The sequence below is a fragment of the Salvelinus alpinus genome, chromosome 3 (genome assembly GCF_045679555.1).
Source record: "Salvelinus alpinus chromosome 3, SLU_Salpinus.1, whole genome shotgun sequence".
NCBI classification, from domain to species: domain Eukaryota; kingdom Metazoa; phylum Chordata; class Actinopteri; order Salmoniformes; family Salmonidae; genus Salvelinus; species Salvelinus alpinus.
In genome coordinates, this window is record NC_092088.1 from 42,636,929 (window position 1) to 42,652,192 (window position 15,264).

A 15,264-nucleotide genomic window follows, 5' to 3' on the forward strand; every position below is an offset into this window, starting at 1 on the left:
CGGAGGAGAGCAATCATCCTTGACCACTGATTTTTTTATGTGGCCCTCAGAAGATGAATTACCCGAAACATTGTAATAAACGTGGTGCTGCATATTGATTAAAAACTTAAGTTACCATATGTCAATTTAATGAGAAGTACTTTGTCAAAAAGCACATATGGGCTCACGGACTACTGTGATTAGGCCTATATTATTAATAATTTTACAGATGAAACGGAATACTATCGATCAACTCATGAAATGTGAAATAAATATAAACGTGATCGTTTAAAATACATCGTGTGTCTTAAAGTGTGTGTGTGTGCGTGTGCGTGTGCGCGTGTGTGACATCACTACTGGGATCTGCACCCGGAGGACTAGTTTGGACACTGAGTAGAGCGGAACAACAGGCGCTCAGAACACCAGTGCGATGTCGCGCAAGGATATAGAGTAGCGCGCTCTGTTGCATAGTCCTCACGACACAACTCCAGTCGTCCAGACATAGCTCTCTCAGAACAAGGAAAATGACGAAAAAGCTTGTAATAACGGCCAAACGCAATAGGAACGTATTGACTCCAATATTGGATTTGGAGAGAAATAAAGCATGATGGTTTTATAAGAAACTGGTGCCTTTTGGCGCTGTATAAAACGCACAGGGTGCCTTTTTCAGTTCTCTACAAACACCTGTCAACAGCTGAAAGATGAAGTTTGGGAAGAGCATCTGTATCCTTAATGTGGGTGGCACAAAATATGCGTTCTCTAAGGAGGTGATAAAAGATTTCCCTCTGAGTAGAGTGAGCCGTTTGCACAAATGCGCCTCGGAGAAAGAAGTACTGGAAGTGTGCGACGACTATGATCAGGAACGGAACGAGTTTTTCTTTGATAGGCACTCCGAGGCTTTTTGTTTCATCATGCTGTACGTGAGGTACGGGAAGCTACGGTTCGTCCCGCAGATGTGCGAGCTGTCATTCTACAACGAGATGATTTATTGGGGGCTGGAGAGCTCACACTTGGAGTTTTGCTGCCAGCGGAGACTGGATGATAGGATGTCCGACTCATACATTCATTTCTCCGAAGAGGAAAACAATCTCGACGAAGAAATGAGGGGCGAGAATTTGGTGACTCGAGTGGTCACAGAGGGAGAGGATTCGAAGTGGCTGGAGAGAATGAGAAGGACTTTTGATGAACCGACTTCATCAGTCGCAGCACAAATCTTAGCTTCAGTGTCCGTTATATTTGTTATAGTGTCCATGGTGATGCTTTGTGCGAGTACTTTGCCAGATTGGAAAACCGCTGAGAACAACAGTGTGGTGGAGCACAGGTACAATCCAGACTCTTTAGAGCATCCATCCGGGTATATATGTTCTATCTTTATATATTTTTTTAATATTTCCCCGTTATTTGATTGTCTGCAATGTCGTACATGCTTCTATGCCCTACTTCTCAGTAAAGGACCTCAAGAGATGCACAACGTGTTATTTATGCTGCTGTGAAGTATATTTTACCAATACACATTTGCAGGGCCGGCTCCAGGCATAAGCGACATAAGCAGTCGCTTAGGGCCCCTGGCCGCTAGGGTGCCACCGAACCCCAAAAAAACTCAATTGGGGTCTCAACTTACTGTTGAGAGTTAGAATAGTTGAATACACAAGGTGTTTGGTTATGGATCAGCAGTTTTTTAAAATTGTTTTATAAGTCACTGACAGTCACTCAATTATCCATGTCAGCTAACAATTGCTAGATTGGTAAATTAGTGTAGCCAGTTATCTAATCATGGCTGAATACAGACCGTGCCTAGTGGCCCTGACCTCAAGAACCATCATTGATTTTTTTAAATCATTCTCACTTAGATATCATTGATATGGTATAAGTCATGGCAAAATGAGTAGAATTGCAGAAAATGTTGCTTTAAAAAAAAATATATATATATATTATTTTTCTCTCTGCCATCAAGAGGGGGGCCATCAAGGGGGGCCTTACAACCAAATCTTGCTTAGGGCCCCCAAAAGGCTAGAGCCGGCTCTGCACATCTGTATCTTTTAGAACTCATGCTAATTTAGAAGTTTGTATTGTTGTATTATGCATATGATACAACCTCGAAATCTCAGGTGTGTATTAGGCCTACTACACCAGTCCTGACTACAGCCTTCCCGGTGGGGAAGGGGACAGAGGAGGCACTGAGTGTTTAACAAAGTTAAATGTCAAGGGAGCTTCTGGTCTGATCTTAACAAGTGAACAACACATTTCATGTGGCAAAGTCTCCATTTTCTATGTCGGCCAATTGTCATTACAATATGACATATTACACACTGTTAGCTTAAAGGTGTTCAAACTAAATGTTCATTGCCATAAGCACCACTGTCCCTTGCACTATTGTCGTTTGTGTCTCTGAGTTCTCAATTGTTCTGCATTTTATCTTTCAGCACTAACACGTCATAGTCTTTAACGCAAGAGAGGCTGAAGAACTTCACAAGTAGGAGCGTTGCCTCTCTTGTAACAGACAATACATGTTTACAGTGATGCAGTTAGATTAAGGCAGGAAATGTATTATGTTTTTGCTCCCTTTTTGGATAGGCGTGTACAGTATGTATCGCTAACTGTCCTAGGTGCTGATTTTAGTGGCATCCGACAGTACCTGTCCAAGGTGCTGTTTTTTTTGTGGCATTCTACACTAGACCTACAGTACCTGGCCAAGGTGCGAATTTTAGTGGTAGCCTACTACAATATTCAGGACCTGTCCATTTTGAACAGTACCTGTCCAAGGTGCTGATTCCTGGGAGAGTAGGCCTACTATTGTCATAGGAGACCATCGAGGAGACAGATGATAATAACAATGTATTGCTGTTTATTGGTGTAATACACTGTCAGTCTCATGTCTACTTTTTTTTTTTAAGAATTTTGATGTTTTGAAGGAGATCGGAACATACATCAATCAAATTTAGCCATTTATCAATACATATAACTGTGTCAGCCAATACTTCTGTCCATTTGTCTACAGAGCTGTTTGTCATCCCTTTCTTGTCTGCTCTCACTCGGCTCTTTAACCTGTGTGTCTGTCTTGTATCCATGACTGCCACGCGGACCGCTCTCAAGGTATTGGTACCTGAAAGGCACCCAACTGTATCAGTGTGTGTGTGTGTGTGTGCGTACAATTGTAGGTAATACAGGTAGGTGTTGTTCTAAGTAAATGGTGGGAGGTTATGGTTGTACCCGATTTACTTTTTGACTTTAAAATGGGCAAATGTTGTATTAAAGTGAGCATGACATCACAAGGTAATACAGTAAAGGGGACTTCCACTCTACGCAACAACTTTGGATGTACTGAGCCCTTGCACCAAGCCCTCACCTGAATGCAAATGACAAAAGTTTATATTTGGTCAAAATTAAATATTTGCCAGCATATCATTGACCCAAGGCAAGACTGCTGTATGTATAGCAGGTTGGGAAAAAATTACTAATTGATGATAGCGACAGTGACCCCTCAACGTCACCACAAAACAATTATGTGAGATTATTCAGTGTATAATTTCTAGCTGGAAAATATGAATAACATATGAATAAATATTGCATTCATTGAGAAAGGTCATCATAAACGAGAGGTCATATTGTGCGAGATATCCAAATTCATTCATATCGGCATTTGAGAGCAGCATATTTTTGATAGACTAAACTGTAACTGGCTTTTGAATGGCTGACCGCAAATCCCTCGTTACAGCCCTACCTTTAGAAAGAACCTTTGTGTCTGCCTGTCCTCCCCCTCTCTAATCTTAATAGGCATGCTCAGGGCTCAGTCTCAACCAGGACTGACTAGCCTTTAATTGATGGTAGAATTGTGGGAAAAGAAGCCTCCGAAATCCCTGGTCAGTATGCTTCTACCACCCTCTTTCCCTGGAGCTGCAATACATCTGTCCGCCTTTCTTAAAGTCCCCTCAAAGCCCTCAAGGCCCAGGAATGGGTCTCGGAATCAAATGAATGTCGAAAAACGCGCAGGCCAGTTTCATTTGTCATTTGTCGCTGTTACAGTGCCTTCGGAAAGTATTCAAACCCCTTGACTTTTCCCACATTTTGTTGTGTTACAGCCTGAATTTAAAATCAATTAAATTGAGACTTTGTGTCACTGGCCTACACACAATAGCCCGTAATGTCAATGTGAATTTATGTTTTTAGAACATTTTACAAATGAATTCAAAATGAAAATCTGAAATGTCTTGAGTTAATAAGTATTCAACTCCTTTGTTGTGGCAAGATTAAATACGTTCAAGAGTAAAAATTAGCTTAACAAGTCAGATGCATGCAATAATAGTGTTTAACATGATTTTTGAATGACTACCTCATTGCTGTACCCCACACATACAATTATCTGTAAGGTCCCTCAGTCGAGCAGTGAATTTCAAACACAGATTAAACCACAAAGACTAGAAAGGTTTCCCAATGCCTCGCAAAGAAGGGCACCTATTGGTAGATGGGTAAAAAAAAGCAGACATTGAATATCTCTTAGAGCATGGTGAAGTTATTAAATCATTGCATGTAGAAAAAACGATAATACTGTAAATTACAACCTGACCGTAAAAGGCAGAATATCTTCTGCATGTCCTGGAATTAAATTACAACAGGATTACGTTGTGAAAGTGTCTATATTGCATATAGTGTCAATAAGTCATAAGGCTCCAAGAATATAGCCTACCAGCTGTTTGAGAGTGAAGCTTTATGAGTTATCAATGTGGTGAGACTGAAGCCTGCTACGAGTCGCTGGTCAATCAAGACCCACTATCGATACAGTAAAACAGTGTTGTATAAGGAATTGACAGCTCTCTTCTTCAATAGAACTTCACTCTCCCACTGCTCCTACATTCTAAGAAAATTTCACCCAATGAATAGACCCTAACCCTCAATAAACCCTTTAAGGAGCCCTTCAGTGAAAATGTTCTAACTGGAACCAAAATGGGTTCTACCTTGAACCAAAAAGGTTTCTGCTACCTCGACAGCCGTAGCTACTTTTTTCTCTTACGACTGTAATGTCTGCAGTCCATTGCTTGTAGATATAGTGTGTAGACCTGTAGTGGAATCCCCTTCTCTCCTTCTTGCGTTAACTCTGCCTGGTTCTCCCTCCGACAGGATCATCGAGGCTGTGTGTATCAGCTGGTTCACCGCCGAGTGCATCGTGCGCTTCATCGTGTCGCGGGACAAGTGTGAGTTTGTCAAACGGCCCCTCAACATCATCGACCTACTAGCCATCACGCCCTACTACATCTCCATCTCCATGACGATGCTGACAGGCGAGAACTCGCAGCTGCAGCGGGCGGGTGTCACCCTGCGTGTCCTGCGCATGATGCGCATCTTCTGGGTGATCAAGCTGGCCCGTCACTTCCTGGGCCTGCAGACTCTAGGGCTGACACTGAGGCGCTGCTACCGGGAGATGGTGATGCTGCTGCTGTTCATCTGCGTGCCCATGGCCATATTCAGTGCTCTAGCCCAGCTGCTGGAGCACGGCCTGGACTTGGAGTCGCCCAACGAGGACTTTGCCAGCATCCCTGCCGCCTGCTGGTGGGTTATTATCTCCATGACCACTGTGGGCTATGGAGACATGTACCCCATCACCGTGCCTGGGCGAGTGCTGGGTGGCCTGTGCGTGGTGAGCGGCATCGTGCTCCTGGCACTACCCATCACCTTCATCTACCACAGCTTCGTGCAGTGCTACCATGAGCTCAAGTTCCGCTCGGCCCGCTGCACGCGGAGCCTGTCCGCAGAGTTTCTCAACTGAGGGACCACTGACGTTGCAGGAGGGTTAATAGGGGGGTGGGGGGGGAGCACACCTCGCTACTCCCCGACACCTCTTCAGAGACCTCCATCCAACCCTAGAACTGTGTATTTATCTGAAACGTGGCCTCTTTCATTGTCTCACACGCATTTTGTTGATGTACCCCTCATCTTTGAACATCAGTTGCTGTGGTTATGGGTTTTGAGGTTTGCATACAGCACAGCCTTCAACCTTCCAACAGTAAAGTCCAAGTAAGAAGTAATGGAACCTGATGGGAACTAGGACAGTTTCCACGGCTGCCATGGTGACAGTGGTTTTCGAGGCAGAGGGCATCTGGATCATGTCAGACCAGACAGAGGCCTTCACGTACTGTTGATTACACTGCTGGCTGGCATTCTTCTCTTCTCATATGGCGACATGCAACAAAAGGGATTTGAGTTTTAATGTCATTTTCAATCCCACTCTCTGACAGTGTCACAGTGTGGGAGATGGAAGGTATAATTTTGCTTCTCTTTCTTAGATAATTTATTTCAAGTATTCCGTCGGCCAGTGAGTGAACAACAATGCATTTCAAAGAACCAAAGTGTATCAGTACAGTGTACACTGTATGTTCCCTTTAATCTTTCACTGCAACGCTCACCTTTCTGCTTTTATCTTGCGTACACAAACCTGACAGATGTAAAGAGCACATCACTTTGTGAATTTGAATGAGCCTATTTACAACTCAGACATGGTCACATTCTAAACCTATTACCTACTCCCCCTGAAAACCAACCAATGCAAAATGGCTATGAAATGTATTTGTCGCAGAAACCAAGTGGGAGGGGTTTAACAAGAAAGAGTACAATATTGTGTGGGTCTGTCAGCTCAGCTGTGTAGGCAGGTCTGTAATGTGGAACACCGAGCCACAGAGCGAGAGTGTGTCATGGAGAGACGGGTGGTTCAGCTGACACTGTGCAGTGTAGTGAGGCGAGGGCATGCATGCCTTAGCCTCGGGAGCGCTGCGAGTCTTCTGACTGGAGGAGTGTAACCATTTGTGGCTGGTGTCAAAACCTTGGTAGCCTCTGCCTGTCACAACAAAGGCACTCGGCATGCCCATCCCCACCACCCTCCTCAGTACTGTAAGTCAAAACCACCACAGCCTTGGTAGGCACTCCTCTCAATGGTGTTGTCTGGCCCACCTGCTTCTCCTCGACATACTGTCGACGCCATCTTTGAGTGGCTGGTGTGATGCATTCCGCCTCCTCTCCTGCCAGAGTGAATTCGGTTGAATCTGAAAAGCTTTCATCATGCCTTCACTCATTTCTATGGTGGGGAATTGGGAATCAGATCGTCATGTGTTCTCTTCACATCGGCCTGCTTCAGGGTATACTACCTGTTATGGCTAACAAGCACCATCTCTCTTCTCTCAGATTGTCGATAGCTGTGTTTGCTCTAGCACTTGGTTTTAGTATTTGCTAACAGAATCTGTATTTTGAACCAAAGCAGTTTTATATCTTCCCGGAAGCACTTTATATAGTGGGAGCATTTGACACTTCATCAAGTCAGTGATGAATGTATATGGGTCTTAATTGTGTGTTCTATTTCAGGGTTTCTCAAACTCGGTCCCGTTTTTTTTTTTTTTTGCCCTAGGACCACACAGCGGATTCAAATAAGCAACTCATCATCAAGCTTTGATTATTTGAAATCAGATGAGTAGTGCTAGGGCAAAAAAACAAAATGTGCACCCAAGGAGGGCCCAGGACCGAGTTTGGGAAACCCTGCTCTATTTGATGTGATTGGTAGTCACCGCTGGGAATACCAGTCTAATTGTACTAGTGATGCTGGTTCTGTTTATACAGATTTGGTGTTCCTTTGCTTTGTCCTCAGTGTAATGGTTTCCACTGGCTGCAGACAGCACCATCTGCTCTCTCTGATCTGCCCTGGCATTTACTTGGCTGCTTTTCCAAACACAGCAGTCACAATACTTTAACTGTGTTGAATATTGATGGGATAAGATTGATTAAACTCGGGCCTCCTGAGTGGCGCAGCAGTCTAAGGCACTGCATCGCAGTGCTAGAGGCATCACTACAGGTCCGGGTTCGATCCCGGGCTGTGTCGCAGCTGGCCGTGACCAGGAGAACCATGTGGTGGTGCACAATTGGCCCACGTCGTCCGGGTTAGAGGAGTTTTTGGGATGTCCGCGTCCCATCGTGCTCTAGCGACTCCCTGTGGCGGGCTGGCCGTATGCATGCTGACTTCAGTCGCCAGATGTACGGTGTTTCCTCCGACACATTGGTGCGGCTGGCTTCCGGGTTAAGGGAGCAGTATGTCAAGAAGCAGTGCAGCTTGGCGGGGTCATGTTTCTTAGGACACATGGCTCTCGACCTTCGCCTCTCCTGAGTCCGTACGGGAGTTGCAGCGATGGGACAAGACTGTAACTACCAATTGGGGAGAAAAATATAAATAAGATTGATTGAACTCGTTTTTTCAGACCGTACCTTTTGGGAATCAGGCACTTGAAAGAGAAAAGCCTTGACTAGACTTAGTTGACCTTGAAAAAATGTGACTTGCATTATATTAGCATGTCGTGTGTTGTGTGTTGTTCAGAGGTATTGCAATAATCTTATGGCAAATGTCTCCAGGAGAAGAGTTGGTCAAAACCATCACACAGAATGAGGTGCATTATCACACCAAAGAGCCTGATATTCGAGAGGAAACAACTTAAGTATTCGCTTTGAGAGTGCGAGCACACAATGGGTTTTGAACCTGAAGGGAACTGGCAGCAACACGTAGCCTATCTCTGTCAGCAACAAGACCCTCCTCATCTACGGGAATAATTTACTGTCACTTTCTCTTGTCAACATTCACACCGACATTTAATTATCTCTGCTCTCAGTAAAAAACTCACAGCAAGTCACATTGCTCCACGGCAATGAGGATTTATATATCTGACCAGCCTACTTTTCCCTGACAGAAATCCACATCAGTCAGATCTCCCTGGATTCCACTCCACTTAAGTTAATATTTCCACAATATTCATCAGGGATTCTTACTGCTGCAGGGGGGACAGACTCTGACACCATAAAAAATCCAAGCCACATATAGACTACAATAGCTGGATTTTCTCTAACCATACTCTCTCCCTCCTCTTAGTCTGTTTGTCTCTCTGTCCCTCTCTCTCTCACACACACACACACACACACACACACACACACACACACACAAACGTCCCAGTGGTCACTACTAATGAGGTTCTTATCTGGGAGTGCCCCATTTCAATAACATGGGTAACCAACAACGGAGTGGATTTCACATGTATTTTGCCAATCAAAACTGCACATATAAAAAGTCAGAAAGGTCACCATGAAGGAAATGTCAGAGTAGATCCATTGTCACACATCTAAATCAAAGTGGGATTACAAGACAAATCAGGCAATAAAAACACATTTCGAGGAGATTGAACATGGTTCACTGGTTATAAGACCATTGAGTGACCTATTTAATGTATTTCTGACACCCTGTCACTGACATTGCTCTACTCAATGAAATGTACAAATATTCCACACCCCACTCAGTGCAATCTTGATATTTGGACTGGGAACATATTACGTAAGTATCTCTGTTGTCATCACAATATGTATTTTGACATTGGACTAAAACTGTGAAAATGAATGCGAAGTGTGTGACAAGCAAATGTGGACCACTAGTGAGTTTGATCCCTTGTGAAATTAACGCAACTGGAAAAGTCGCTGTTGTGTTGAGGATCAGGTATAAGGCAATGTGATTTTTGTTTTGTTGGAACAAATGTTGTATTTCTGAACGTAGTATTTGAGAATAACTGAAGAATATTTCCACTACTGTAAACCCTTGTGGGACATATTTCCGTGCTCACGTTGGATGTAGTGGGGGCAAAAGTGGCCCCACATTTGTTACCAGACTATAAATAGTGACATTTCAGACAGGACCTGCAACTTTTGTATACTCTACCGTACTTTGTCACACCGAAACACCTTCTGTGGGCACCTTTAGTATATCGCTGCTTCAATAGAATGTACAATTGAAACAGCGCATAGGATATCTTTAGAAAAAAGTGTTGTTTATGCAAGCCATATCTCCAAAATGTTTATTGTTTTTTCCCTTATTTTTTATGAAACCAGCTATTTTGTATAGAGCTTATGTTGTTTACATATATAATGGTTATATGGTTGTATATAAATAAAGCTAATCTGTCAAATCTGAACGTTTGTCTGACTACATTTAGGCGTACATACCTGTACACGTCTGAGTTTACTTTATAATATCATAGAGTGAGGTAATACAGGAAGTAATTCATTTCAATGGAATCCATTTTATTAACATATTACTTTAATAACAAATAACAAAACATTGTTCAAGGAGAAAATGATGGGTGATTGATGTTTGAATAATGTATTTTTGACTCTGCATCTTCATTTACAGAGATACTTCTGGATTTGGTCAATTAAGCCCTTTGGCTACTTCCCCTGTGTGAAGTTGGCAGGAAATTGATAACTAGCGTTAGCACAATGACTGGACTTCTATGAAAGGACGTCTATGGTAACAGCTGTTAGCTGACTGTGCAGTCGGGTGCAAGATTGCTATAACATGTGGGATGCGTTCCCCTGCTCAGACGTTGCATACATCAGCCAATGGTTGCGTGCCATGTCATCGCCTTTGTCATTGACTAACAGATTGCAATAACATATGATGTGTTTAGCTGATACGTAAAATACCTATCCAGGCGTTGTATGATCTGGCAGGCGTTAGCAATGCCTGGGCAGTGGAACGTGCCATGATGTGGTTGGCTGATATGTAAAATACCTATCAAGGCGTTGTATGATCTGGCATGTGTCAGAAATGCATGGGCAGACGAACGCGCCCAACACCAGCAACATCTAGTTGAGGGTTCTCCAACCCTGTTCCTGAAGAGCTACCCTCCTGTAGGTTTTGATCCAACCCTAGTTGTAACTAACCTCATTGAGCTTATCAACCAGCAAATTATTTCAATTTAATTATTTGTTACTGCTCTTTAATCATTTGTTACTTTTATTTGTTACTTTTTTGGGGGGTATTTTTCTCAACTGCATTGTTGGTTAAGGGCTTGTAAGTAAACATTTCACTGTAAGGTCTACACCGGTTTTCGGCGCATGTGACAAATAACATTTGATTTGATTTTTAGATTAGGGTTGGAGTGAAAACCTACAGGACAGAAGCTCTCCAGGAACAGGGTTGGAGAGCCCTGATCCAGTCACTTTCACAGCATATTGCAGGAGGATATGAGGACTCACTCAGGTTCTGCTGATGATAAAATATGGGCAATGGTTCCAATTATTTTGGGTATTATATTCTCTATAGTCAATGACAGAGCCAGTGAGTATAAACATGCTGTAGTCGCTTCTTACCTAAATAAGATTTATTCATTACTTGATTTAATTATGACTACACTACATCTATCTTATTCCTACCCAAAGGGAACACCTGGAATGTCTTGTAGTTGAAGAAGGCAAGCTTGCAGGTCTACTGCAGTATCTGAGCCCTCTCTTCAGCTAACCGCTCAGGTTCGTGGTTAAACTTCGCCATATGAACATGAGCTCAGACAGGCAGGCTGCGAAGTTGATAGGCGCCCAGGGATGCACCTCTGGTAGACTGGTCACACGGTGACGGCGGTGAGAAGTGAGGATGCGGCGATGGATATGGAGAGATGGTTGGAGAAGCAACAGCTGTGCTGGAATTCGATCAATATGGCTAACAGTTGTGATGAAATGGATCGGGAAGATGAGGATCAAGGACCTGAATGGTCTGTAGTGTAGAGTAATAGGAAAACGAGAGAAAGAGGTAAGTGAAGTAAAACTAGCCCGGTTCATTTGTATTTGTATTTATTAGGGATCCCCATTAGCTGCTGCCAATGCAGCTGTTAAGGTAATTAAGTTCCCAAGATTCATAAACTGAACTTCAATTAAATACTCTGTCTGTAGCCCAGAGTTTGTAAGGTTCTGGTTGAAATGAAACAGACAGAGGCCAGTCACAATAGTCAGAATGTTTATTCCCGAGAGCTCTGCCCATCATGTCATGTACATTGGTTTATATACCTCTCACTTCGTCATAAATGTCCCTCCTCCTCTCAGATAATGACAATGCTGTTTTACAAGTCTTCTCTTATGCCTACATTGCTTATCATATGCTACAACATGTTACACAATCTACTGCAAGCCCAACGGTTTCCCCCCTCCCTGAGTGGGGAGACTTTCTTCCTGTTACCAGTTTCACAGTGGTCACAAGTTGTCTGTCACAAGTTGTCTGTCCACAGTTCCTCTTTACTTCTGCACAAACATTCAAATCATTATACCGAGACAGGGTAGAATTCTGTTAGTTATAGTCCTCTCATTACTTTAAACGTATACATCATTTAGTCATTATACATAAAATCCATAACAGCAGCAGCTAATCATCCTGGGGTGCAAACAAATTAAGGCACTTACATTACAAATGAAACAAAAGATAAAACCGTACATCAACAAAACAGCTCCCGAGTGGTGCACCTGTCTAAGGCACTGCATCTCAGTGCCAAAGGCATCACTACAGACACCCTGGTTCGAATCCAGGTGTGTGTGTGTGTGTGTGTGTGTCTCTTCACAGTCCTCGCTGCTCCTTAAGATGTTTACCTGATCAGTTACCTGATGTTGAATAGAGTCCCATGTAGTCATGGCTCTATGTAGTACTGTGAGCCTCCCATAGTCTGTTCTGGACTTGGGGATTGTGAAAAGACCTCTGGTGGCATGTCTTGAGGGGTATGCATGGGTGTCGATGCTGTGTGCTAGTAGTTTAAACAGATAGCTCGGTGCATCCCTAATTGTCAAAGACTCCAGCCACCCTAGTCATAGACTGTTCTCTCTGCTACTGCACAGGAAGCGGTACCGGAGCGCCAAGTCAAGGTACAAGAGGCTTCTAAACAGCTTCTGCCATAAGACTCCTGATCATCTAATCAAATGGCAACCCGGACTATATTCATTGCCCCCCCCCCCCCCCAACCACCCTCTTCTACGCTGCTGCTACTCTCTGTTATTATCTATGCATAGTCACTTTAATAACTCCACCTACCTGTACATATTACCTCAATTACCTCGACTAACCTGTGCCCCCGCACATTGACTCTCTACCGGTACCCCCTGTATATAGCCTCGCTATTGTTATTTTACTGCTGCTCTTTAATTATTTGTTATTTTTATTTCTAACTTTTGTTTTAGGTATTTTTCTTAAAACTGCATTGTTGGTTAAGGGCTTGTAAGTATTTCACCTGTTGTATTCGGCGCATGTGAAAAATACAATTTGATTTGAATAGTTATTATTCAGCTTGTCCCAACGGTGTCCAAGGTGTTTAGATTTTCTCACCCACGCCTCTAATACACGCCAATTGTAACTTTTTTTCAGGTAGTGATACCTACTTCCCGGAGAGTAGTTAAGGTATAGATTCCTAATAATTTGGTCACGGGACCTGATACCTTCTATTAATATAAACCATACTGAAGCATCTGCCAATTTACTACTGGAGAATACGGGAGACCTAATGTCTTATACCAGTGTCACGCTTCAAATATCACTGTTGTTGACAACACACGTTATGAGAATTACTCACAGTTGTCTTCCTATTTCCACATAATTTGTCATGGTTCCCATCCCAATAGGGCATAAACCTTCTATTGCCCACATTCCCACTCACTGACAATGTTTCATCTCTAAACATAGATATCCTCGGATATCTCCTATTCTACACCGTATGCACTTCCTTCCTTTGTCCTTCTACATGGACTACTTCTCTACAAGTTAGTTACCGTGCTAGTACACGAGCACGACAATTTATCCAAAAACACACGCATGGCCTCACGGCCACCACAGCTGGGCTTTCACCCCCCCCCCCCCCCCCCCCTTGCGGGTCTAGCAGAGAACCAACCCCACTCTGGATTTACCTCCTAGGACTTACCCTCCGCAGGGACCACCCTGCTCGGGCTTTCCTTCCGGGACTTACCCTATACCATAAATCTACGACTGGTTGTAACACAATGGGACTTCTGAATAGGCTCAGGCTTTCTAGGTCCGTATCCTATCATTTGTAGTCAGCCTACAACTCTCATCTCCCCAAGATGTCAGAATGAGTGGTAACAGGTGTCGGAACTGTGGCTACCTTGTTTTTGGAGCCGGCTCTTGCTCCACTGATTCGGACTCTAAATCGTGGTGAATCCTGCCATCAACGCCAACTGTTTGTTCAGAACCTAACAGAGTAAAACTCAAACGGACGACTAGAAAAAGCTCAAACCAAGCTTATTCACCCCAGTGGTTGCCTCAGCTGCAAGCACATTTAGCACATGATCAAACACGCATTTATACAGTGGGGCAAAAAGGTATTTAGTCAGCCACCAATTGTGCAAGTTCTCCCACTTAAAAAGATGAGAGAGGCCTGTAATTTTCATCATAGGTACACTTCAACTATGACAGACAAAATGAGAAAAAAAATTCCAGAAAATCACATTGTAGGATTTTTTATGAATTTATTTGCAAATTATGGTGGAAAATAAGTATTTGGTCAATAACAAAAGTTTATCTCAATACTTTGTTATATACCCTTTGTTGGCAATGACAGATGTCAAACGTTTTCTGTAAGTCTTCACAAGGTTTTCACACACTGTTGCTGGTATTTTGGCCCATTCCTCCATGCAGATCTCCTCTAGAGCAGTGATGTTTTGGGGCAGTTGCTGGGAAACACAGACTCCCGTGTTTCAACTCCCTCCAAAGATTTTCTATGGGGTTGAGAAAATGTTTCGGAGGATGTCTCGACCTTCGCCTCTCCTGAGCCAATTGCGGAGTGGCAGCAATGAGACAAGATCGTAACCAGCAATTGGATATCATGAAATTTGGGGGGAAAAATTGGGTGAAATTACAACAACAACAAAAAGCACGATGAACACTGATGTCATTGGAAACACATATCTTCCTCTATCTTTTTTACTACAAAACATAAACGCACCATTTTTACATATGTTGATGTTGTGGTGCTGGAGATGATGAAATTTAATGATGTAGTTTCCCTTTAAAGAAAATGATCAGGGAATGGGGCTAGAGAGGCCCAGATATAATCACTAGTGCTTCTAATAGTCGTGCCATGGTTTCGAGGCCTGTTCAGAAATCAAAATCAAATCAAATCAAGTTTATTTTATATAGCCCTTCGTACATCAGCTAATATCTCGAAGTGCTGTACAGACACCCAGCCTAAAACCCCAAACAGCAAGCAATGCAGGTGTAGAAGCACGAAATCTTGCTTCCATGAAGGACACTTTGATAGTAAGTCAAATTCACTTCATAGCTTTCATTGGAAAGGTTATCAACACGACTCAGAATGTGGAAAGCAGAAATACCAGGTTGAACATAGTAACAGAGTTACAGGTACCAAATAGAGGTAACAAATTACTGTCTACATGTTTTTTTGAATGCTGAATAATCCTAAGGATAGATTGTCTCATCATGATAGAGGTTAT

The 15,264-nt window shown here is 43.1% G+C and overlaps 1 protein-coding gene across 1 annotated transcript; it reads left to right on the forward strand.

The window, feature by feature from the left end:
• Window positions 1–397: 397 nt before the first annotated feature.
• Window positions 398–9,959, forward strand: LOC139570736 (voltage-gated potassium channel regulatory subunit KCNG3-like). Its single transcript, XM_071392872.1, has 2 exons — window positions 398–1,333; window positions 5,095–9,959. Exons 1-2 carry the CDS (start codon window positions 681–683, stop codon window positions 5,738–5,740), a joined length of 1,299 nt encoding a protein of 432 aa, XP_071248973.1. The 5' UTR covers window positions 398–680; the 3' UTR covers window positions 5,741–9,959.
• Window positions 9,960–15,264: the final 5,305 nt, after the last annotated feature.